This window comes from Myripristis murdjan, chromosome 10 (assembly GCF_902150065.1).
Source record: "Myripristis murdjan chromosome 10, fMyrMur1.1, whole genome shotgun sequence".
Classification (NCBI taxonomy): domain Eukaryota; kingdom Metazoa; phylum Chordata; class Actinopteri; order Holocentriformes; family Holocentridae; genus Myripristis; species Myripristis murdjan.
The window spans coordinates 25782919-25806702 of NC_043989.1; the positions used below are offsets into that span (position 1 = coordinate 25782919).

At 44.1% G+C, this 23784-nt stretch overlaps 3 protein-coding genes across 5 annotated transcripts; 1 reads left to right on the top strand and 2 right to left on the bottom strand.

Annotated features, from left to right (window-relative positions):
• Positions 1-1185: 1185 nt before the first annotated feature.
• On the bottom strand, positions 1186-6943 carry zdhhc24 (zDHHC palmitoyltransferase 24). The gene is made up of 3 exons (XM_030062173.1): positions 6639-6943; positions 5393-5670; positions 1186-3214 (listed from the first exon to the last, which is right to left on the bottom strand). The coding sequence occupies exons 1-3, from the start codon at positions 6941-6943 to the stop codon at positions 2922-2924; spliced, it is 876 nt and encodes a 291-aa protein (XP_029918033.1). The 3' UTR covers positions 1186-2921.
• A 1396-nt stretch (positions 6944-8339) lies between these two features.
• On the top strand, positions 8340-14200 carry LOC115366636 (RNA polymerase-associated protein LEO1). Of its 3 annotated transcripts, none has more exons than XM_030062176.1 (11): positions 8340-8461; positions 8765-8824; positions 8949-9102; positions 9381-9461; positions 9590-9686; positions 9846-10379; positions 11664-11802; positions 12003-12821; positions 12910-13086; positions 13166-13200; positions 14016-14200. In XM_030062176.1, the coding sequence occupies exons 1-11, from the start codon at positions 8355-8357 to the stop codon at positions 14111-14113; spliced, it is 2301 nt and encodes a 766-aa protein (XP_029918036.1). In that variant the 5' UTR covers positions 8340-8354; the 3' UTR covers positions 14114-14200. The 3 variants fall into 3 exon arrangements, with proteins under 3 accessions (XP_029918036.1, XP_029918037.1, XP_029918038.1); XM_030062177.1 differs by having other exon boundaries at positions 9593-9686; XM_030062178.1 differs by lacking the exons at positions 8340-8461; positions 8765-8824; positions 8949-9102 and having other exon boundaries at positions 9381-9478; positions 9593-9686.
• Positions 14201-14693: 493 nt separating this feature from the next.
• pola2 (polymerase (DNA directed), alpha 2) lies at positions 14694-23490 on the bottom strand. The gene is made up of 18 exons (XM_030062179.1): positions 23092-23490; positions 22506-22630; positions 22305-22393; positions 22127-22184; positions 21530-21639; positions 20569-20768; positions 19969-20057; positions 19357-19509; positions 18796-18858; positions 18406-18457; positions 18125-18249; positions 17083-17121; positions 16685-16758; positions 16405-16513; positions 15705-15811; positions 15419-15475; positions 15198-15324; positions 14694-15015 (listed from the first exon to the last, which is right to left on the bottom strand). Exons 1-18 carry the CDS (start codon positions 23174-23176, stop codon positions 14863-14865), a joined length of 1815 nt encoding a protein of 604 aa, XP_029918039.1. The 5' UTR covers positions 23177-23490; the 3' UTR covers positions 14694-14862.
• Between the last annotated feature and the right edge of the window lie 294 nt (positions 23491-23784).

Below are 23784 nucleotides of genomic sequence, written 5' to 3' on the forward strand. Positions count from 1 at the left end.
CGCCCCAGTCAGTGAGCGGCGTCACAGCGAGGCGCCAGGCACGCACAAATGTAAATACAGATGCATGATCCGCATCCATCCCTGTAACCAGTAGTCGAGTTGTACAAAAAATTCAGGGGGGATGGTCAATTTTTTTCACTTGATGAAAAGTGAGGATGGCAGTTTTACAGGGGGGATGATTTTGACCGTTTTTAATCCAGGGGGGATGCCATCCACCCTCATCCCCCCTCAACTCGAGTACTGCCTGTAACCCCAGTCCTGACAGCCCGGCTCCATCCCGCTCATTACTGCCTGTGCTGTCTGCATCATCTTGCATACTTATGTCTGCACACTGAGCCACTTTTACACAACTCAGGTCAGTTCTCCACACTGATCAGAACTTACTCCATGTGTTTCCGCCCCTCACCACACTGCAGGCAGGAGTAAGGTTCTGGAGATCCCCTGATCTAAATGATGTGATGTTTAGGACTAGGGAAGTGTGGGCCGTCTCACACTGAGGCTGCTGTCAGGCTGCCATGACAGTGATATAGCATGTTATTAAACATAATGTGGTAAAATGGTATGGTTATGCTCCAAAATTATGGAATACCATACCCGAAGCCATAAGAGATGTTATAATGATAATATAGACTATAAGAGGCCTGGGCTTCACCTGGAACCAACTTTAAAGATGAAGCACACTGAAAAAAAAAACTGAGCAAAACTGAATTATCTAGGGGTGGATACTTTTTGTGCACTTGAGCCCTTCATAAAGTGAATTTTAGGTGTGGCTCATGATGAAACTTGACATTTTGGTTCCTTAGTGGAAACAGGAAGTTGCAATATAGCACGTGTGTTTAACTCTTAAAGGGCAGTCTGTGCAAACACATTCAGCTGAATGATGTTTTTGTGGTGAGCTTTCTGTTCAGCTGGAGGTTGGACTGAGCACAGCTCTCTGATGTGTAATGCAGGAACTGTGTTCAACCAGCAGGGGTCCTCATGGAGCTGCTGTGTGCTGCTGGGGGCAGGCAGCTTGAGACACTGGACAGCTGCTGGTCTGTCCTGCCCAGCAGGTTCACTGTGGAGGACATATCTCAGTTAAACGAAAAAATGATCTGCAGTGTGTTTGTTGAGATTTCAGCAGTTTATTCGGTCTCCACTGGCTTTCAGAAATAGCGCATAAAAAAAAAAAAACATGGTACACTGCTTCACAAAAATTAAAAAGCCTTTATTAAATGTGTTTAAACTCAGTCTTCTTCAGAGATTTTAAAAGCAAGTGATATCTTTTAGATATACCGGTCAAGAAAGTGAGTGCGTACATAATTACCTAGATTCTGTCATTGGGTGTTCACAGTCATACAGAAAAATAATTGCATAATTATTATATAATTGCACAATTACATCGGCAGTATCTTATTTGTGGTCTAATTTGTCTGATAAATGTTAGTCAACAGTGCAGTGACTGCTGTGAGAGGCTCAAGGACTGTGATTGAAAATTATCTCAAGAATTTTATAGGGAAGTTTTCAAATCCAAATTTTATTACAATTTTTCAACAGAATATAACCCACAATAAATCAAAGAGAGCAATGAATGTAAACCAAACTAAACCCCACCCAATTTGAATGGTTCCTTGCTCCTGAAACATGTAGTGTCGTTAAATCTCATTTTTCAAATCATTCAAAAAACAAAAATTATGGACCACATCATAAATAGTATGAAAGTGTAAAACTTCAGGAGCAACATGAAACAGGCAAATCAATATACAGTATTTACAAAGAACAATACACTAGTCGTGCTGTTGCATTTTCGACTAAGACAAGCAGAAGCACCTGTCGAAATAAAGGTGTGTTCTTTGAGATTGCATTTCAAGGCCAGCAGATTAAGAAGAGTTAAACCATTCTAGGTGCAAAAGAGAAAAAAATAATTTTTACGAGGTACCTAAAGTCTGATTGGCAAGAAATGCTGTAAGACAAGCTGCTGGATCAATCGAGGTCATGCTGGAGGAGAGCAGGTAAGTTTTTCCTGGCAACACGGTAATATGAAGTAAGCCTGCTCGCATCAACACAGTTCGACTGTTAACACTGTAACCAATACACTTTGAACGAATACCTCACATACCTTGTATACTGTCTGCAACACTACATTTCGAACATATACTATTTCTGGCAATGGATTTAGTCATGCTTGCATCGGGTTATGCCATAGTTTCACAAAGACAGCATTAAGATTGGTTTCCAAAGCCCACCTTGGCACAGCGATGGAAATGTCCAGTGAATGCCTGAAAACAGATCACGGAGAATGCTCAGTGTAAGTCCGTGGACAAGAGGCTAAGGATGGTGTTTCGAGAAAACAGTGCAAGCCAAATCCTAATGACTCTCAGGCAGAATCAGGCATCTGGAGTTTATGCAGCAAATACGCAGCCAAGTGGCCAACTCCTTCATGAAACTTTGACATCTACAAAAATCAGCAAGTCCCACTAACAAGAGCCAACTGAGAGTCAATGTTAGGGGGCATAGGTAAAGATTTTTTTTTTTTTTTACTAAGTGAGGATTTAAAAAAAAATCACAAATCATCAACCAATAATAAAAAAAATAATTTTCAGTGCTCAGAATTCCAAAGGAACACAGATAGTTTTGCTGTTTTCCTTGTGAGGCCAGCCTCGTTATGCAGTGCAGAGATACTGTTTAGGTCAAGGCTACTGTGCTGTCAACAACAGACCCCTCTCTCAGCACAAGCTAGGACAGTGCGTCAAAGAAGCTGGTGGAAGTTTATACTCAGTAAGATCCCAAACACAGGTCCATTAATAACCACACACAACTCAAGCTACCCATTCGCCAAGCTCTGTGAATTTCCACGACACCTGTTGCCTTCCTGGCCGCCGCTCCCGATAACACTCCCCGTCACAGCTGCGGGATAAAGGGATGGCCGGTCTGATCCGCTGTTATCGCATGGGCTCCAGCGACCCCGTCACCTGGAAGTGTATCCCATCCCCAGGCGGAGGCGAAGGGATGAGCGGGCTGAGCCAGCAGAGGTACCAGCGGGGGCCCAGGCCGTGGCGCAGGTTCCCCAGGACTCCGAGGCTGTACGGCCGGCGGGACGAGTACCACTCCCTGGTGGTCTGCCCGCGCAGCAGCAGGAAGACGTGGAAGAAGAGGAAAGCCGAGACGAGCAGGAAGCCCACCACGCATGTGTCGGCGATGAAGGCGAAGGCAAAGGCACGCGCCGACACCTGGCCTAGAGGGAGAGGAGGGATAACGGCACATCATGCTTGGGATTAGGGCTGTAGTCAACCAAGGAAAATCTTGGTCGACTAAAGTCCTGAAATTTCGACCAAAAGTCGACTAATTGGGGGGCAGCGGGAATACAAAAAAAAAAAAAAAAGTTACTATTTTTAGATTAATTAACTGGGCAGTAGCCTACCTGGTAGCCTTGTCCGCCTAAATGAATTATAAATAAACATAAACAACTAGTATTTGCAGTATATTAAATCATTTTTGACCTAATTATTTTGCACTGAATGACACACTGGAGTCGATCGGCTCTGACAGCGTTGCATCACGTGCACCTACGCAATATCACAGCCTATGATTTCTGAAAATAGTATCGTAATAGTATCGTATCCACCAATAAATCGTCCAGTCGACTAACAGACTACAGCCCTAATTGGGACCACTTACTTTTTTAGATAAGGGCTGGGCAACACATCGATATCACATCAATACTGTGATATTACACATCTGGGATATGTTAGACATCATAATAATGTGATGTGGCAGAGGCACTGTCTCTCCCTGGGTTTCTTATAATCTCATCACCATATTGACAGTTAGGTATTAGTTAAAAATATCTTGATTTTGCCCATATTGCCCAGCCCTCCTTCAGTTACGTTTCTTAGCTCCATCTCAGTTTCAGTAACTGAAACTATGAACCACGTGCACAGAGGAAATCACTGAGGGCTCGGGGCAAAAATGCCCTTTACAGTTCATAAATTGACTGCGAAATTAAATATGAGGGGAAAGTAATTATGAGTACCCACAGGAGTGCCCTTTTTCACCTTTTCCACGCTTATTAGGTTGTCACATGCATGAATGGCACTACTGCCCCCAGTGGGCTACCACAGGTGATCTGTGGGAGGCTAGGACTGGGGTGTTTTCTGGGAGAGAACAACAGAAAAACAGTACGCAGCCTGAAGCATTAAAACAAAGTCTGACTGTTTCTCTGTTTATGTGGGTGTGTATTACAATTTTAGATTAATCTTAGCAGTACGAATGTTTAACTGCTAATATGCAACGCGGAAATAAGATTTCACAGCTAGACAAAGGCAAAGACAGTAGCAAACTGTCCTTAAATGTCAAATTCAATGGAACTTAAAATGCCCTCGGAAAAATAAAACGTTAATTTCTCACCGCAGCGTCCTGCTGGGTATCACTCCATCTCCCAGGCTGAAACAGCCCATTGTCCACATCCTCACAAACCAGCTGGGTCACAATTAGAAATGCCAGGTCAGTGATACAGAGCCATGTGCCACTGAGTGCCAAGAGGTGCAGGTGCTCCTTTCAACCAAATGCTAGGGCCAGCAGGGCTGAGACTGGAGTGGGATACTGCCATACTAAGCACATTACATGAACCATAGGATGACATGCAACATGTAGGGTGTGTGCAGTGAGACTAACACCCCATTCTCACAGCCCAGATGCTTTCTCTGATTCACACACCTTCAACCAGAGGACAAGGAGCTAGTCAGTGAAATCTTCCCTCGTAGTGTTTGGTGTTCTCAGCACTCCATGACACACAGATCTGTAACCCGTGTCAGCCCTTCTCCCACTGCACTCAGCCGGGACCTCAGTCCTTTCACACTTCCAACTTTAGACTGTGGCATATCCCACTGCCTAGCACTCCCTGGGGCTTCCTAAACCTCACTCCTGAGCAGGTTTATCCCTGATCCACAAAAGTCATGGTTATGGTCTGCGGTATGAATCAAGGTTAGAAAAGTTAGAACAAAAGCAACACGCAGAAAAGCACAGAATGTTTGTTGTCCAATCAAAACGCTGCTACAAGTGTTAAGACGACATTATCCCTGGGCTTTGATTTTCAAGTGACTCCTTTAACCCAGGCCTTACTGTGAGGCTTGGCTTAATCAGTACAAGTGTGAATTAAGTGAAAGCCCTATGCCTCGGTAAATGCAGGACTCAGGTTGGCTTAGGGCTCAAGAATGCAAAGGACTTTTGAAGTTAAACATGATGGAAAACCCAGTGACTGCCATCTGTATGTCCTGATCCATTAGATTTCCTTATAACTAGATTTTTTTCCAATTCTGCACTGCAGGTGTACTTAAAAACAAGTGAAAAGGTTTAAGTAAATCCCATCACAGCCACATAAAGGATAATGAATACTGGAGAAAGCGGATCCAACCTGAGACGAGCATGATCCAGGGAATCAGCAGCAGCAGCACGCTGTGCACGGTCACGCCCTCCTTCAGTATGACGATGAAGACCTCGGCGTTCATCACCACGGCATACAGAAGGCCTGACCACATGAACAGCAAGCAGCTCAGGAAGTAGCGGTAGTTGCGGAAGCCCACGCATTGGCCAAAGAAGACGCAGTGGTGGTCCCGTCGCAGCACACACACCTTGCAGTCGTAGCAGTGGGAGCAGCGCGGGGGTGTGTGCGTCTCGCACGTGTAACAGTACCTGCGGAAAGAAAGAGAAGTTTTTTCACGCACCGCAGCTTGTTTCACAGGTGATGTCTGCTGTTGACACCAGGTTGATACACAGTGTTTTCTAGAAGTAACAGGTGTCATGAAAAAGAAGACAGTCAAGACGGTTTGCTGTGATTTCCCATGTAATTCACTGCTATTGGTCAAATTGTTTGCTATTCCTATGCCAGTAATAGAAAACTTTGATATAAATAGCCTATTTTACACCAGCGGCAGTGGACTGGTGTCTGTCATCCATAGTTACTACAATGTTATCTCATTCAAGATGCTGTGGAATTTTCTGTTTTTTATTTTTATTTATTTATTTATTTATTTTTAACAATGATGTTATTATCATGCTAGCTGCCTAAGGGCAAGCATATTATACTGCACTGCCAGGAAACCTCATTCAAAACTGCATGTTGTGATACTAACTTACTTATTAATTTAACTAACTAATTTATTAAGTCGTGAAAAGATTACATTCCAGGAAATGGCTGAGGAATTCCATACTTGATGTTAGGAGGAGATACTGGTTCACACTTTCTGGTTCTGTGCCATTAGTACACCTTCTGACCAGGCTGTGCTGTGCTGTTCACTGTAGTGAGACTATTTTTTTCTTTTAAAAACATGATGTCACTGTGTAAAATGACCTTTTGTGACCTCGAGGATAATCACAGCCCCGTGAAACTTTACATCCACAAACTAGAGGATAACTTAAAAAACAACAATCACATTAAATCATAAATATTGAATCACAGTACTTGTAGAATTGCAATGCATATAGAATGGGAAGCTAAGTATCATGACAGCAGCCCTAAAATCTCCTGTTTAAATCACAATCAATTAAATCACAAACGTATCTCGGCTACAAACAAACTTGACACGTTCGGGTCCTTTGGTGCTGTGTGATTTTTTAAAGTTAAAATCCTGTGAGTGTCAGTCCCTCCAGCATGTCCTTACCTCCAGCCCTGGCCCATGCCCTCTCCCCCCAGGAACACGCCCCTGATGCTCGGGCTGGTCTTCAGGAACAGGGAGGCGTTCCAGCAGATGTTGCCCAACATGAAGTACTGGGCCAGCAGGTGGACCGCCTTCCACCAGGCGGACCACTCGCTCTTCTTCTGGTCCGCCTCCAGCGGAGCCTCCACCAGCACCAGGTAGCTCACCTCCCCGGTGATGGAGAACACCAGGAAGGTGTTGAGCACCACGGGCAGGTGGCGGCACACCCTCTCGACCCGGCAGAAGACGCTGCTGGCGATGCTGGTCATGTTCCCTGCCCCCTCACCTCTCCGTGTTTTGATCTGACAGGCTGGCGGAGCGCTGCTCGGCGGGAGGACTGCTTTCCCAGACGGACGGTGCTAGCTGTTAGCTTAGCCACTCGACTGACAGCGACGTTTCTGCTCCGCTGCGGATCAAAACAGCGACCTTACATCCAGAGCAAGTCGGGCAGCTATAATACTAATGACTCTGAAATAAAATACAACTGCTGATGTTGTGTGTTGAGGCCGTCCCCGCTCCCCGCCGTGATGTCCCATGCTACAAGAAAACAACATGTGTTTCCTGAAAATACATCACCGGGCAACTGAGGCAGCACACTGTTAGTTCCGCAGGAAACAACAGGCTACGCCCATGTAGACATAAAACATGGAGTTCAAAACATCAAGCGCTTCTTATAAAGGCGATGAAAAATTAACTTTATATTATTATATCTTTTTTACTGTTGTTTATATCTTGAGTAAGAGCTTGATTAAATTCAAACACAGCAAATAGTAATTTTAAAATACTTTGAGTATATTTAGCAGCACTGAGCAGGTGAGGAGACTTGCATGTGATTTGTCGTGTATTATATTCGTTTAATAAAGTTTGTGAATAAAACTGGCATGTTCTATATGATGATTTATGTGGTTCGTAATTATATGTTATAAACTAATCAACGTATAGCCTGGGATAACATACACTGCCTTGGTATTATTAGGAAGATTATTAACATTGATGTTTTGTATTTAAAAGTTACAAACATATTGTATGTACTGAAGATGTGTCGAAAATAGCACGTACGTTTTTTTATTTTCTCGACACAATATCTATCTGAGCTAGACATGAATGTTTTCTTTTTTACAAGATTAGAAAAAACTAGTTAGATAATCAGCAAATTACCATAAAATTGTCAAAAGTGATAAAAAAAAATAGCACAAAATTCTAGTTATTAAAATGAGAGTGTTTGAAAAATGTGAGTGTAATTTCTCCAAAAATCTGAAAAAAAATGGAAATTCTCAAAAAAAAACCCTGCTTAAAAATTAATTATAAAAAACGTAAAACAAAATTCCCCCCCAAAATGACAAAAAAAAATATATATATATATATATTTGTTTTTATTTGCTGCTCTGACAGCACAAGGGCAGCCAATTGGATGACACCTCAGTCACATCATATAAGCTGCCAGCAGGAAGACAGTGCCATCTGCCTTTGTTTCCAAATGGCGTATGAGCAGATGATATGGAAGAAATGTCATATAATCAAATTGGAACTAACTAAATTTCCAACTTGATGAACATAAATGTTGCACTTAAGCCCTGACATGGTGCTCAGCACTGGATAGGCAGCACGTATACAGTTCCTCCCCCCAGAGCTCAGGCCTTAATCCCGGGTAATCTGTCCACCGGCTGAAAGCCTGTGATCATGGCTGCACTGGAGGAGAATTCACTGTCTCCCTGGCATCTGAGCCGCACAGACAGAGAGACGCTCCGCACTGCAACAAAAGGAGGAGAGCGGAGTCTGAAGAGGAGGTGAGCTGCTTTAACTCTGTCAGGGAATAGCCTGAGCACACACACTTGTTGGGCGAGGTTTCCAGTCTGTCCAGTACCAGACATAATCCACAGCATGATTTAGATAGATAAATGTTCTTGGTGTTCTTTGGCAGGAAATTGAAAGTATGTGATATGGATCAGTTGCTCTGGGGGTAACTGGGTATGTGTAGTGATCCATCTATCCATCTATCTATTCATCCATCCATTCATCCATAGGTAGGTAATATTTTAGGTTTTGGCTGAAATGTTCCTTTAAAGTCACTGTGACGCTCCCTCTCTCAGTGAGCACAGGAGGATGGAGCTGCAACGTGACGCTTCAACCTCTCAGAGAGACCAACATCTGTAAGTCCACACACAAATCAATTTTAAAAAGCACACACGAAGCAGGGAGGCAGCGTCATGCATACAGTGTGCAGTGCTTGTGTCACTCTAAACTTGTGTGTGTGTGTGTTTGTGTTTCCTGCAGCAGGGCTGTGGAGCTGCAGCGGCGCTGGCTGCAGCTGCAGGAGAGAGAGCGCAAGGCCCGGCTGCGCAACAAGCAGCTGCTGCAGGACTTTGAAAGAGCCCAGGACACCCTGAGAGACATGGTGACTCGCACAGCGACCATGAAGACCATCAGGGTGAGAGGAGACACACACACACACACACACACACACACACACACACACACACACACACACACACACACACACACACACACACACACAGATGCAGGCACTACCCTAACTCTGACGCAGGAAAACTTGACTAATTTTTTCAAAAATATATCTTATTAAGACCTAATCATTCAAATTTAAGACTATTTGATGACTTTAAATGCCTAATATTTACTTTCTGTTTGTCTAATATTTACTTTCTGTCAGCCCCACACTCACTCTGTGACCTCTGACCTGTGCAGATGGAGTATGAGCGGTACCTGGAGGAGAACTCCCCCCGCTGGCAGCAGCAGCTCAAGGAGAAAACACTTTCCGCTCAGAAGGTGCCCGCAGTTCACTGGTAGTTCTCTCCATCACAGTGTACAATGCCAGAGTGCCTTTGTGCACACGTACATCTCCCATGTGGAAGACAATGATAATGTCAGTGAGACAGATAATGTTGTTTCTGCAGCAAAGGATGGAGGTTTATCTGACGGAGTATCTGAAGAAGATAGAGGAGGAGCAGGTGATGATGCCCTCGGCTGAAGCCCAACCTTCACTTTCACAAGGTTTGCCGTGCTTCTCTTTTAAATTTGATAGTCGCATTTATTAGGTTTCCCACTGGATATTGATTTTATGCAATGTGGAATTTCAGGATGCAAGACAGGGAACGCCAAGAGTCTTGTGGTTCCTTTCTGTTCTGTAATAAAAGTCTCACCGTGTCTTAGGTCCTCCCACACAGCCACAGAAAACTGCAGCAGATAAACACCCGGGATACTACAGCCAAAACAGCTGCCCACACTACGACAAAGATGGCCCGTCTCGTCCCCCAGCCCCCTCCATGCAGTCGTCCTGGCCGACCCACTGCCATCCCCACTCAGCTGGTTTCCCCAGCAGAACACCCTGCCAACCCCAAGGCTCCTCCCATGCCCCTTCAGCCTTCCATCCACTGCCAAGCTTTCAACAGCCTCACCGCTTCACCTCCACACCCAGTCATCATCACTCCCTGCCCCAGCCGAGGCCACTGGGCTGGACTCCCCTGCAGATGGACCACGCCCGGTCCCGGTCTGATGGCGTAGCCGGGTTCCCCGCGGGTCACGAGGCTCTCTGGGCTCGGCCCTTCATGGCAGAGCCTCCCGGGTGGGGGGTGATGCAAGGTGTGGAGGTGGGAGCTGAGAGGAGCACAGGCCCAAGCTCTGAGAGAGGCAGCGGGAGAGGAGGCAGGAGCAGCGGCTTGTCCCAAGAGCTGGACGTCAAACCAGGTGAGAGGAGACAAAATGATCAGGGGAGTAAATGGTTCTCCTGAAAAATCTGCATGGTTCAGTTTGACACTCACACTTTCTTGAGAGGCACGTCATTCAGCAGAAAAAATGATCAGAGATGTTTCGGAATAGCCAAGCCTGTGTAGCCAACCCAAAACTATCCAATCAATCTTTTTTTTTTTTTTTTTTATCCACTGGTTAAGGGATGGGTGTTTGGCATACATCAGATGAATGAATGAAAATCCACATTTTAAATTAATAATAAACCAACACCTGCCTGGGTGGATGAGCTCAGTTACTTTAAGCCTTCGCCATGAAAATATGCTAAATAACAAAAGACCATATTTTCACGACTGCCATACTTAACCTATATATACTGTATGGTATTCCTTTATGAATATTACAATATATGTGGAGGTAAAAGTAATGATTTTGCATTTAAAAGCAGTGTGAAATGTCTAGTAAAGGCATATTTTGAGGTTTTGTTGTTAGAGAGTTTGAGTTTTTCCCCTGTATTTCAAGTGCAACAAATATATACTGAGCTGAACTGTGACCCCAAAACCATGAAACTGTGAAACTGAGCTGTTACACCCTTAAATATATATCTATATACATACAGTGGTGGAAAAAAGTTTTCAGACACCCTTAAAATTTTACACAATCTCAAATATTATCATGAAATATTTGTGGAAAAATCTTTTTTGTGTTTCAAAAGGTGTGGCTGGATTAGACAGATACAAACAAATACAAATTATATTTTTTTGTTTATTGTTTACAAGAAAAACTAATAAAACTAAATTCTTGACAGTTTAATCTTTATTTTCAGCCGTGTTTCCTGCGTTAGGTTCCTTGTTTTAGCCATTTTTGTGTCTGAAGAATTTTCAAATGTGCTGGCTTTATATAGACACCAAGCTTGGCAACAAAAATTGCGTCTTTTAATGAAAAGAACGACCTTCATCACTGGTACCAAAATGACCCAATACTCAAAATTTCTTCTGTCTTTTTATGAAACCAATCAATTTTAAGTTTTTAATGTTTTTTTTTTTAGGATTTGTTTAGTATTTTGGCTGTGACTGTACTAAAAGAAATTGCACTTGAAGACCTAAGAGGGATTCTTAATGCAATATTTCACAAATGCCTGGGGTGTCCGAAAACTTTTTTCCACCACTGTATATCTCTATATATCTATTATCTATATCTGTTCTTATGCACTTATCTTTCTGTGTGGTGCCGGTGTGTTACGGCTTGTCCCTGATGTGTGTGTGTGTCTGGGCAAACACCCAGTCCGTCTGTCCAGTGAGAGCGGCAGGGACTCCAGTCAGGGAAGCAGAAAGAGCGGCGGCAGGGAGAAGAGGAGGAGGAGGGCAAAGACGGGAAGAACAGAGCGTAGTTCCTCAGCCGGAGAAGAGGACGGCTCTCAGGAGTAATGATCTACTCTCCCGTTTGCCTTTATTGTGATGTACCAGTTCAGTTATATACACATGCTCCTGTCTTTCATATATGCTGTACTGAACAACCCTCCTCACCTGCCTGTTGACTTAGCAATCAATCCAATCTACCCACAAGCCTCTTTAAATGCAATTCTATCAATTAAATATTGTGCTTTTGCACCCCTTATTTCAGATCATCTGGGGCTTCTAGTACTGTTGTCGCTGCCTCGGCCTCAGTGGCTCAAGGCTCGGAGAGCGATACTTCATCAGGGAAAGGCAGCAGCAGCAGCAGGACCCAGAGGGGGAGGAGAAGGAGCGCAGGACTGTCTGTCAAACCGCCAAGGATGGAGACGACAAGGGAAAGGACCAGCAGCGAGGGAGAGGGAGATGACTCTGAGAGTGACAAGGAAGCGAGTCCAGTTCCTCAGGAGGACTCAGGGAGTCAAAAGGAGGGACCCAGGAGTGAAAGACAGGGGAATCAAAGTCCTGACAACAAGTCAGAGAGTTGTGGAGAGGAGTCAGGAAGTCCAGCGGAGAAGTCAGAGCGCGGCAGTGAAAAGACTGAAGATGAAGGTGCCGAGGGATCAGAGGAGCAGGAGAGTAGCAGAGGGGACAAAGACGAAGAGGGAGAGGGTCGTGAGAAGGAAGCGGCAGAAACAGACAAAGACGGTGACGATGATGACGACGACGATGAGGAGAGCAGCCTGGCAGATGATGAGGAAGAAGACAAATTGGAGGACGATGATGATGAGAAGGAGGCACCTGGAAGAAACAGCACCGCAGAGGAGGAAGAGGAGGTGGAGGAGCATGAGTGCGAGGGCAGCGAGAAGGATGAGGATGTGTCTCAGGATGGTGAGATGGAAGAGGGTGTCAGAAAAGGAAGTGCAGACAAGACAGAGGAGGATGAGGAGGAGTCCGACGAGGAGGAAGATGAGGAAGAGAAGCAGAGGAGTCAAGAGCCAGAGGAGGACAGAGATTCAGAGGACAGCATCATCGTACCGCAGGCACCCAGGTAAAATAGTCCATTACTGTGTTGAACTTTCATACTTGTACCATGTTTCTGCCTGTGAGAGCTCAAATACACCATGTTTTGTTTTTAGATCTAAAACCATAATACACAGTATTCCTGAGGAAGAGGAGGCAACTGGTGATGAGGAAGATGATGATGATGATGATGATGAACAGGAGGGCGAGACAGAAAGCTCTGATGAATTCAAGGATGAGGATGATGATATTGAAAGTCTCCTCGCACCTCAAGCAGAAACGCAGAAGAAAAAGTGAGTGACGTTTTTCTTATTTCCAGTGATACCAAATACAACATTATAGATTTCATGTCTCATCTTTTCCCATTTTCAGAGAAAATGTCCCGAAAGCTGAAGACAAACCTAAAGGTATGGTCGGTCAATACAGATTCAAACTTTGATTCAATATCTTGGCGTATCCATGCTGGTGCAGGATAAAAGATCAAATGATAAATGTTTAATATCTGCATTATTATTGTGAGTAACACATACGTTTTGACATCAGTTAGTCTCCTCAGGTGTGCAATTACAAAACCCTTGGCCTGTTAATACATTTTAAAACAGGGAGTGACACCATACACATCACAAAAGTGGTACACAACACACACTTACAATACACACTTGATCCTATTACAAAAACACGTGCTAATATCTCCCCAAGTTTTTCATCAAATCATTAAAAAAGAAAAACCCATGAGTGACACCATTATTTGTATCATAGTTCAGTAGTTAATATGCATCACAAGTCCACTTACCAAATATCCAAAGACACAAAGTAGACCATAACAATCAATTACTCATCAACCAGATAAAAAGGGGTCCAAATATAAAGACATTCCCAAATAGTTTGAGTAGAAAATCAAGTCATACCTCACAGTTTGACACTGTAAAGCATGATTTGCATGTTATTGTGACAAGACTAAATGTGTATTGTACCTTTGTGTATCCTCGTCATGTTTGTGATGTGTACATCACCAAGGTTACTGTAACTGACACACCTGAGGAAGACCAACTGAGGTTGAAATGTATGTGTTACTGAAAATAAATGTTTTGGGGTAGCATGCTGTTGTGTGGATATTCTGCACCTATCAAACAACCATTCATTACACTCACACCACGGAGGATTACTCAAAAAAAAAAAAACACATTAAATTACCATTTCTGATGTTTCATATATTTTCCAGCCATAGTGGAAGACCTGGAAAATGTCTCCATGGAGCTGGGCAGAGAGAAAAACACAGCCGAAGACGACTCTGATGAGTTTGACCATTTCTATGACTAAAAATGAAGCGTTCTTCCTGTCGGAGCTCAGAGTGAAGGACAAAACCTGCCTGTTATTTAGGGTTAAATCCATGTATTACACAGCACAAAGGTGACTAAATGTTTCTGGTGCAATAAGACATGTTTTGGCATCACAGATGTTGATCTTGAACCTTTGATGACATGAAAAAGGCGCTCGTACAAACTGTCATCAACTTTGATCAAACACTGAGTGTGTGTGTGTGTGTGTGTTGTAACAAATGTTCTAAATGATGCAATATTCTCATCAGCGATCCAAACATCTCTCACACTGCGGGCAGACCCCCCCGTGTCAGCGGCTGGTCGGTATGTTTGAAGATCAAAGTAAAGTACAGTGATGTCAGTTCAGTGTGCAGACATTTCTTTCTTTGAATGAACCATGCAGCACAAACGTCAAGCTATCATGTAATTTTCCTTTCTGGCACGGCAGGCAGCCTCTGGTAGGAACTTTTATATTTTAGTCGGCTCTCTCCTGCACAACTGAAACAACTTCAGTGGCAGACATACAAATTAAAGGGTAACAGAGGAATGGAGAGGACTGCAAAGTATATAAAATGGCACATTTAGAGAGAAAATAATTTATTGAAAAATGTGAGGATTGTGACAGCTAGTAGTACATGTCTGCTGATCGAGCCACACAACATCTGGCTGTTGTACAAAAATAAACCAAAGAGTGAGTCGGATTTTATGGTCCACTGGGTTCCTATTTACATCAACGGGTCTCTGTTGGCATTAGATCTTAACCACCTGACCGGCCAAACAAGGACTGACTCTCTTCCCATCCTCCAATGAGGTGCTGCGCTGGATAAGCAGTCTGCCATAGGTCCCGCCCACCTGGCCTTTGGTCAGTCGTCCGGGATTGACACATACGCAGCCAATCACGTCCTAGGGACAGGCGAAGATGAGGATTTAAATTAAGAACTATTCCCACAATCTAGGTACTCAACTGTCCTCTATAATCTCTGTCCTCCTTACTCTTGAATTCAAGTCAACAATTTCATGTTTCACTTACTATAAATCGCTTTTCTGGTGTGTCTAGACTGTTAGTAAGTAAGGGAGCTCCGTACCTTAATGAAGTAGCGCAGCTCAGAGGGAACGATGAGGACGTCGGGGGTGAGAGGCATCTGGCCGTAGCTCTGCAACTTCTCATAGTCCATGTTCACCTCCTCCACAGGGGGGTACAGCGGGTAGTAGCTACACAAACAAAAAGGACACAGTGGCTGATGATGTGGTGTGGCTTCAAAACAAAAGCCTGACTATGAGCCCTGGTTATTATTGTTCCACTTACCTCCTCTGGGTCAGCATGTGCTTCAGGATGCGAGAGAATCTGTCTGATCCCGGAGCGCTACAACACAAAGAAGGATCACTGTCAACACAACACTGTGTAGTGATGACATGCATTTGACATATTTACCAGTGCACGGGATCTGATGCAACCATCCCTCGTGCTTTTTGGTTGAACCCGGACAGAACCTGACTTGAAGTTAGATCAAAGCAGGGCGAGTCATTTCTAACAAAGCTATCAGTGGGTCGTTCTGATGCACAGTTCTGCACCCTCACACAGATTTGCTCACCAGCTGATTTCCTCTGCACTCATGTGGAACAGGATGTCAGTGGACGTCAGGCCAAAGGTCACACCTTCAATCAGGAGGGTGCAGGGGTCGGGGACCAAGGTCACACGCTGCACAACACAGACAGATAAGCGTTACAAAGTGCACAAGACCAATTACGAGGTGTGGCTGCACTTTGAACAGAAAACATTTTTTCAGTTTAGTTCTACTGTTTGACTCTTGCTGATAAGCGGTTTGATATCTGGTAGCATGGTGAAAGCTATTTACCCAACTTTGGCCTTGCCATTTTCAATGCATAAAACAATTTTTCCCAATTGTAAAGCGTAAATAAAAGTTGATGGAAAAGTACAAGACTACAACTCAGGTTAATGTTAGGGCTGATAGGCCTTCTATTAGTTTGTTTCAAGTCTGTTGAGATCTACCTTGTCGATGCTAAACTCACATGTTGCCTACAGTCAACAGCAGAATATCAAAATATCCAGCTTTAAACTGGGTATTACAGCATATGTGAACCACTTCACTTTGTAATTTTCCAGTTGTGGTGGTGGGAGCGCCCCAGATAAATTAATACAAAATGAGACACTGCTAATGAAAAACTCTATGTCAATGTCAGATTGTTTTTGCAAGCCACTATTCTTGTAAAGGGGAAAATATCCAGGAAATCAAGGCCAAAGATATGCTCCTACAGTCCAGCTTCTCTTACCTGGGCCTGGTCCTTGCTCAGGTCTGGCAGGGTGAAGGGAGGCTGAGGGTAGATGAAGTGGTGGTGGATGTCTCTGTGCGAGGGAACAAACACCAGGCGACAGCCGACACTGCACGGGGGAGAGGTGGACCAGGGTTACACACTGACAAGGACACGGCTTCATAAGTGGTGAAAACACATTTTGGTGGTCTTGCATTAAATGAGTGCCAGTGTTTTAGACTGGGGCACAAATCTACAAGGTACGGTGAAGATGATGCCCGTTCGGGTGGCTGAGACGTACCTTTTGGTCCCTTCCACGATGGTTTCAATACATCTCATGAAAATGGCCTCAAAGGTCTCAGTCACCTGGGCTTTCTGGTGGAGGAACATTGAGATGGTCTGTTGTGAGTTACAGATCTAGACAGAGTTTGCTCCTCAGAGGAATGTTAATCCTGCAGAAATGTGAGCAGTTGACTTGGACTGGGCTGCTGGACAAATTTTTTTTAAGATTCTCCTTAGGTCCCGAAGTGTATGCACAGGCTGTAAGATCCCCCACAGATAATAAATAATTCATATTTTAAATATAAAAAATAGTTAACCAGAGGGCAAGACCAGACAGGGAATGGTTGAAGTCAGACTTGTCTAAAACAAAAAAAACCCCTGGTCTTTTGGTGCAGAGTTGATTGCTGTTGAACTTACCTCAATTTGTTCATGTTTAGAATCCACAAAAGGTCCCAGCTGAGGAAAAACAGAAGAGTGGAAAAAGAGTGGAGAAGAGTTGAGGAACAGACACACAGTCGTGTCATACAGACATGTAATAACAGAGTGGCTGAGGTTTAAAAGCTAGTTATTTGTGTTTTGCAACAGATACTGATGAAAGGCAGACATTTTGACCACATCATGCATCACTTGTTAGAGTTCTCATATTCTGCCCGAACCCGACCCGGGTCGGGTCGGGCCTAAAATTTACATGAATTGGGCGGGTCGGGTCGGGCTTCGGGTTCTGTGGGGGATTTTTTTTTTTTTAAATAAAAAAATAGAATTATGTGTTGTGTTATTGATTATGACGTTTCATTTTTATGTGACTGGTGGAGAGAGTGAGAGACTGGATTGGATTTGGAGGCTAAACTTTCAGTGACAGACAACCAGCTGTGCGAGCGCAGCGCAAACAAGAGAGAGAGTTGCAGCAGTATCCCGCTGTGCTGGCAGACTCGGCAGCTGGGACGGTTTTTGCTATGGGCGGTGCAACTGCCCAGGGCGCAATCTACTTGGGGGCGCACGAGAAAAAAAAAAAAATCTCCAGTTTTCTAGACTACCGTATTGACCCGCACATGCCGCGGCACCATCAGTCGGCATCAGGCGGGCCGGACGCGGCACCGTCCGATACCGCGCCCACCCGTCAGGTCTGCCGGATCTGACAGGTGAGCTACCTCATGCTGGCCGGTGCCGCGGCCGGCTCGCCTGATACCGACTGATGGTGCCCCGGTGCCGCGGCCGACCGGCTCTGCTAAATAATGGCGAATTTGGCGATTTTTTTTTTCGGGCTTTATCGGGCTGTCGGGCCTAAAGTTCGGCTAATTAGTCGGGTCGGGTCGGGCCTCGGGCTGGCCCAGTCAGGCCCGGGTCGGGTCGGGTCTTAATTTTCAGGCCCGATGAGAACTCTATCACTTGTGGCTCCTTTGTGTGGCTGTATGCCAACAAATATCGAGAGATGGTGATGCAGCAGAAACAGTGAACGTACCAGCAGGCAGACATCGGGACGGTCCCGGACAATGATGCTGATCAGGTCCAGCAGAGGGTCAAAGGTCAGGCTGTCCGATGGGGTGTACGGTCCACAGGCCACCAGTACACTCAGCGGCTCGGGAACTACAAGAGCAAAGATGACACAGTGAGAGACACAGAAAAGTAAAACGGTGTACCCAGGGTGATTACAGCTCTTTAACTAGGCTGGACAGTTACGCCCCATTAGGACCTCAGACCCGACCACCTGCACTGTTCAGGTCCATCCTCATCACATCTTACCTTCATCCATCTCCTGTTTCACCTCAGGGGAGTAGAAGGGAAGAGGCACTCCCTGAAAAAGACAAGACTATCAAGGAGACAGAAACAGGCAAGGATTTCTAATTACAAGTTAACTATACGGCTGTTTCCATCAATCAGTTTTTATGCACATTTTGCTGGGGTGAAGTTTATAAGCTCACTTGAGGTGGATAAACATTTCATTCAATAGAGAAAAAAGTGACATTTTTGGTCGTTTTATTTGCCGTAAACAGACGTGTTATTCCTTAGCAATTAATCTGAGTGTTTTAAGGAAATGCAGCTACTGATTTAGAAACTTTATCTTCTGCTTTTCATGCATCTGCAGTGAGCAAATTTGTTATGACGGGTTTTGTCGGGTAGAGAGCGGCTGACCTCATAGAGTTTAGAAGCCACCAGCCGTCTTCCTGTTGTGTTCATCCCCTCCATCACGACCACCTGGAACGCAGGATGGATGACTGACTTCATTTTAATTACATATACTGTGCTTGTCTCAATCAAATATATCATAAAATAAAATAAATAACAGAAGTAGCTGTCAGAGTTCTCGGTCAGACGCTGGGTGAGTCTCACTCCCAGGTCCTTGGCATGCTCTGTTCCTCTAGGTGGCGCTATAACCTGCTGCACACGAACCTCAGTGCACAGGCAAAGGAGAAACCACCACTCAGTGTGTGTGCTTGTCTCAACTCTTACAGCTACACCACATTTAGCAACAGTAAAATATATTACACTGAGCCTTTCTTACAAGAGTGCCCCCTGACAACAGATGCAAGAAACACATCCGTGACCCTAGAATATTTCTGTACCAACAAAATTAGGAATAAGGACACGAGAAGTATGAGCCAGGCGAGAAAATGACAGATGTCTCAGGAATTTTTGTTCTTTAACACAAACATCATACAGCATTATTGAAGAGGGAGGGATCCCTCTGCTCACCTGACCAGGAAACAGTGAGTACTCTCTGAGCTCTGATAGGTCGACGGACACTTGCTGCCCGCCTTGCTCTGGGCCCACCTCCAACAGAACAGACTGGGCGTTCAGTTTTCCATTACTGTCGCAGCACACCTGGCCCAACACAGTTATACTGTCCTACAGGTGGAATGACAGTAACACACACACACACACACACACACAAAATAAGCAAATATAAATTACACAAAGTCGCACAGTCATTTCTATCTAGCCCAGGTTAGTTGGAGTAAAAGATGGACAACGTGCAGAAAAAGCACAATTACTGCTAGTAATAACAACTAATGGTAGGCATGTTTTACCTGCAGGAACAAAGTGAGCAGAAAATACTTGGTTTATTATTCCTACAAAGGGCTGCCAGGTCTACCAGCAGCCTAGCTTCAAATTAAACATTTTACTGAGTCAAACAAGTACTGTCAAATTTTCAAAAGGATCTTCTTCACAGCAGCTATTTTGACATGAGTAGCAGGTTTAACTAAAGACAATTAAGATTCTCTTGTGTAAGTCTAACACATGAAATCTGATATTTCATGTTAAATGGCGACTGTGAAAAATGTCTATCGTTGTTGGTGTTATTACCTGAGCGGGCAGAGAGACGGGGGAGAACTCCTCGATGTTGAAGTTAGACCTCAGACTCTCCCCGAGCTCCTCAATCTTCTCTGTCAACACTGGTGAGGACAGACACCGACTGTTACAGATATGTGAACATCTCACTTCTATAACTACTCTTAGTACAGCCCATGCTGAAATAAACTGACAACATTTCTCCCATTTTCTTCTATACTTTTTATTTTATAAACATTCCCTACCGCAATCTCTTGACAAGATTTGGGTTTAGTCAAGAGTTCTGTATGATGTCTGCTGCACAGGTTATCAAGATATAAATTATCCTTTGCAACAAAAAAAATATCACAAAAGTATATGTGAAGTAACATCGGGTGCTGCAAGTACATAACATGAAGTCAGAGCAGTTTTCATGCTTATTTTTTAAGATCTAATTTGCAAGACTTTTTCAACATGATTAACTTCATTTTCTATAATTGACTTATTTTGCAGAGGAGCCTTGACCTGAGCTGAACTGAACAGTCAGGGCTGATTCTGTCTTTATACACATGTACGGATGATACAATTGTGCTTTTGCTTCCTCAGGAATTGAACTCTCCTCTTGTCGTCTCTCACCGTTTCGAACATCGCGCAGCCTCTGAAACATGTACTTGTAGCTGCAGTGGAGTGTGTCTTCAGGGCTTTCCAGCAGCTCCAGCTGGAGCCCTGAGCCTGGACTCTTCCTCCCTGCCCAGCGAGTGCCCTGGACAGCCCCGAACGTCACCACCACCTCCCCTTTAGCCCCGCGCTGGCTGTACTTCTGGGAGGGAGTTGCACTGCAAAAAAAAAAAAAAAAAAAGACAGGACAGTTGGGTCAAAGTATAGTATCCTGCCAAAAAAGAGGCTTAATTCTGAGAGGGAAACAAGATTGAGTATCTCTGTTTAAAAAAAAAAAAAAAAAAAAAAAAACTCATGTATGTGATTTAATTATTTAAACTAGTGAAAAAGGCTGTTTGCAAATTTCACCAAGAATTTCCTTGAAAATAGCGACATGGTCATAAAAGCTGGGATAGGACAGATCAGGAAAATCATTTAAGAAAATTGAAACCAGTTGAGCTTTACTGGGAACATGTGAAATGACATCATCCAACAGACAGCCCTCTTTCACAGCAGCCATCCTCACAACAAATAGCACACAGGACAAACTTGAACAGATTAACAGGAGATACTATTTAAAGCTATTAGATTATCTATTTTAACACTGAAGCGAATCTAAAAATATCTTAAACACCAATGAAAGAAGCTGGAGTTGTCACTTTCTCGCCAAGCAAGAACACCAGGCTTTGTAACTATTTGCAACTAAGAAACTGGTCACTGTGACGGTTAATGATAATAATACAGACTTCAGTGCCAACAGGATCACGGAAACAAAGTGACAAAAGTCCTTGACAACTGGATCCTGAGTAGTACATCTAATCTTGCTTCTTGGAGCCGAAAGAAGCAGATTTCTCTAAACTCCAGGTTAAAACACTCAGTTCAGTCAGTAAACCTGCTTTCTGTGGTGCCTCCAGGTGTGTGTTGTTTGCTGTTGCTGTACCTGGGAGAGAAGCTGGCAGGAGACAGCAGCAGGCCCGGGCTGGCCAGCAGAGCCGCACTCCTCTTAGAGTGAGGGTGCTCCGGGGTGGTGAGAGCACGTTTCTGGGAGCCCTGCGCACACACACACACCCACACGCAGACAGGCACACACACAAAACAAGAACAGCTGAGCATTTGTGGGCTGTATATCTGTGCAAGTACAGACCTCAACAGCGAGTGTACTCCCAAACTAACACGCTTTTAGATCATAACTCTGAGGTTCTTTTTCATTTTGCTACTCAATAACAACCTAAAATGATGTTATTTTTAATCAGTGAATTTTACACTTATGTACTCCCTAGATTTGTACGTGTATTAGCATCCATACAAAGGAGTGTTTTGAGTGCGCTGTCTATTTGCTATCTAATGAAGAGCAGCATGCACACACAAACACCGGCTCTGCACAGGTGTTAAAACACACACACACACACTTTAGGAGCTAATATAAGTGTGCAGACTCTTTCCTTCTTCAGGTTCGGCACCTGTTGTTGGGATGTGTGTGTTTGTTGTCCATGTCAGTGAGCTGACAATTCCCCACAAAATCATCATGACAGCTTACCTTGGCAGGAGTAGAGTACGAGTCAAGCAGATTCTCCTCCTCTTCTTCAGCTTTGATTCTGGACACAGTATGTCAGGGTTTATAACACAATGCCAACCGACCAGACAACAGATTAAAAAAGCTTCAAAAAGCCGTGCTGCTTGACACGGGTGTGTGTATGTGGTTTTGTTGAGGATACAAGTCCTGCAGTGAGTGGATGTCTCTGGTTCTGTTAAGCGGGTCCTCTCTCTTGATGCTGTGCTTGGATTTGCTCTTCTTGGTCAAAACCTGTGCAGCAAACAAACATACACATTAAACACATACTTCTTCTTTGAGGACACCAGTACGAGACACACAAATCCTCTGAAACAGTGAAAACCAATCAGTGTGTTCCTGTCACCTCATGCTCAAACTGCTCCAGGGTGTCCATGCTGAGTTTCAGACTGTTTTTGGTGGTGCTGAAGGCCACCCACTCCGCCATGAGCTCGTCCGCCTGCAGCCTGTTACAGAGACACTGCTCCAGCACTGAGGAGACAGGAGACGGAGAAGGAGAGATGCTGTTAATTGTGCAAATATAACAAACAGATCAAGGCCTGTGCAATAAGGCAACATAAATGTGTGTGAGGTGGAAAATGATCTCTGCTTTTCATTGGGAGTCTTGGGTATAACATTATAAGTTGATCAAACTAAAATGTAGTCTTATGTCCATAAATTAGCCCTGGTGATGTTGATGTAAGTATCAAGGAAGTCATGACAGTTTAATTAATTGTCATGCTTTAAATAGTAAGTCAAGTTTTGTGGACACACTGGAAATCTCTTCTGGATCTATTTGTTGACCTCTTTAACCAGCGTTTTCCTTTTACTTGCTGAAGTATCCTCACACCAAGTCACTCATACTCAGTGGGTGTGACAGTGACGCTACTCCTGCTTGCTGGATTGAACTATTAAATTCACATTATCATCAAATGTTAGGCTGCGTTACTCACTCTTGTCCAGTATGGACTCGTCTTGGCAATCCATGCCGAACATTTCCATCTCCATCTTGATGCTTTCTGCAGTGACCGACGCCATTGTCTAATTTACAGTCTGTTAGCCTAGTCTGCAGAAAATCAAACAATAAAGCTGTAGAAACCAGGACAGACAGCTGCAGGGTCCAGCGCTGTGCCGATAGTTTGCTAGTGTGGCCGCTCGGCGCTCCCTTCCGTCATAACAACACAACCACCAAATCTCACTCTGCGAATATCGACACGAATACCAATTAGCTGGAAAACGCAAGAATTATAGGCGATATCAACATGTATTTACTGTCTCTGCATGTTTCATTTTGCCGCGAAAAATAGCTGTCGGTGTTGGCGGCCGGAATTACGTCACTGCCAAAAACAACGTGAAGCGGAAGTAAACGCCACAGCCCGGACGTATAGCAAATGTATAATGTGCCACCTAGTGCCTTCTCCGGTTGTTTTTTTGTAGCTTTTCTTGACTGTCAAAATGATTGCACACCAGCCCTTATACACTATGAATGGGTTTATTTTAAACAGAATACGCCTGTTGTAGATTCACAGCATTTGGATATGTTTTTTTTTTTTTTTTGGAGAAAACTCTGGCCCTTGGACTGATCCCCACTGCATAATGCAAAATTAGTGTCGTTTGCTGTCTTTTAAGCCTAGGAAATTCAGATG

Bases quoted from the DNA above. Each gene is read 5' to 3' on its own strand.
- zdhhc24 (XM_030062173.1), bottom strand. From the start codon at position 6,943: ATGACCAGCATCGCCAGCAGCGTCTTCTGCCGGGTCGAGAGGGTGTGC. The intron at 5,671-6,638 runs GTAAGGACATGC...TTCTTTCCGCAG, and splicing joins GGCATGGGCCAGGGCTGGAG to GTACTGTTACACGTGCGAGA. The intron at 3,215-5,392 runs GTTGGATCCGCT...CTCTCCCTCTAG, and splicing joins CTGGATCATGCTCGTCTCAG to GCCAGGTGTCGGCGCGTGCC.
- LOC115366636 (XM_030062176.1), top strand. From the start codon at position 8,355: ATGGCTGCACTGGAGGAGAATTCACTGTCTCCCTGGCATCTGAGCCGC. The intron at 9,462-9,589 runs GTGCCCGCAGTT...TTGTTTCTGCAG, and splicing joins AAACACTTTCCGCTCAGAAG to CAAAGGATGGAGGTTTATCT. The intron at 13,201-14,015 runs GTATGGTCGGTC...TATATTTTCCAG, and splicing joins AGCTGAAGACAAACCTAAAG to CCATAGTGGAAGACCTGGAA.
- pola2 (XM_030062179.1), bottom strand. From the start codon at position 23,176: ATGGCGTCGGTCACTGCAGAAAGCATCAAGATGGAGATGGAAATGTTC. The intron at 20,769-21,529 runs GTACAGCAACAG...TTTTTTTTGCAG, and splicing joins CCTGCCAGCTTCTCTCCCAG to TGCAACTCCCTCCCAGAAGT. The intron at 19,510-19,968 runs GTAATAACACCA...TTCCACCTGTAG, and splicing joins CCGTCTCTCTGCCCGCTCAG to GACAGTATAACTGTGTTGGG.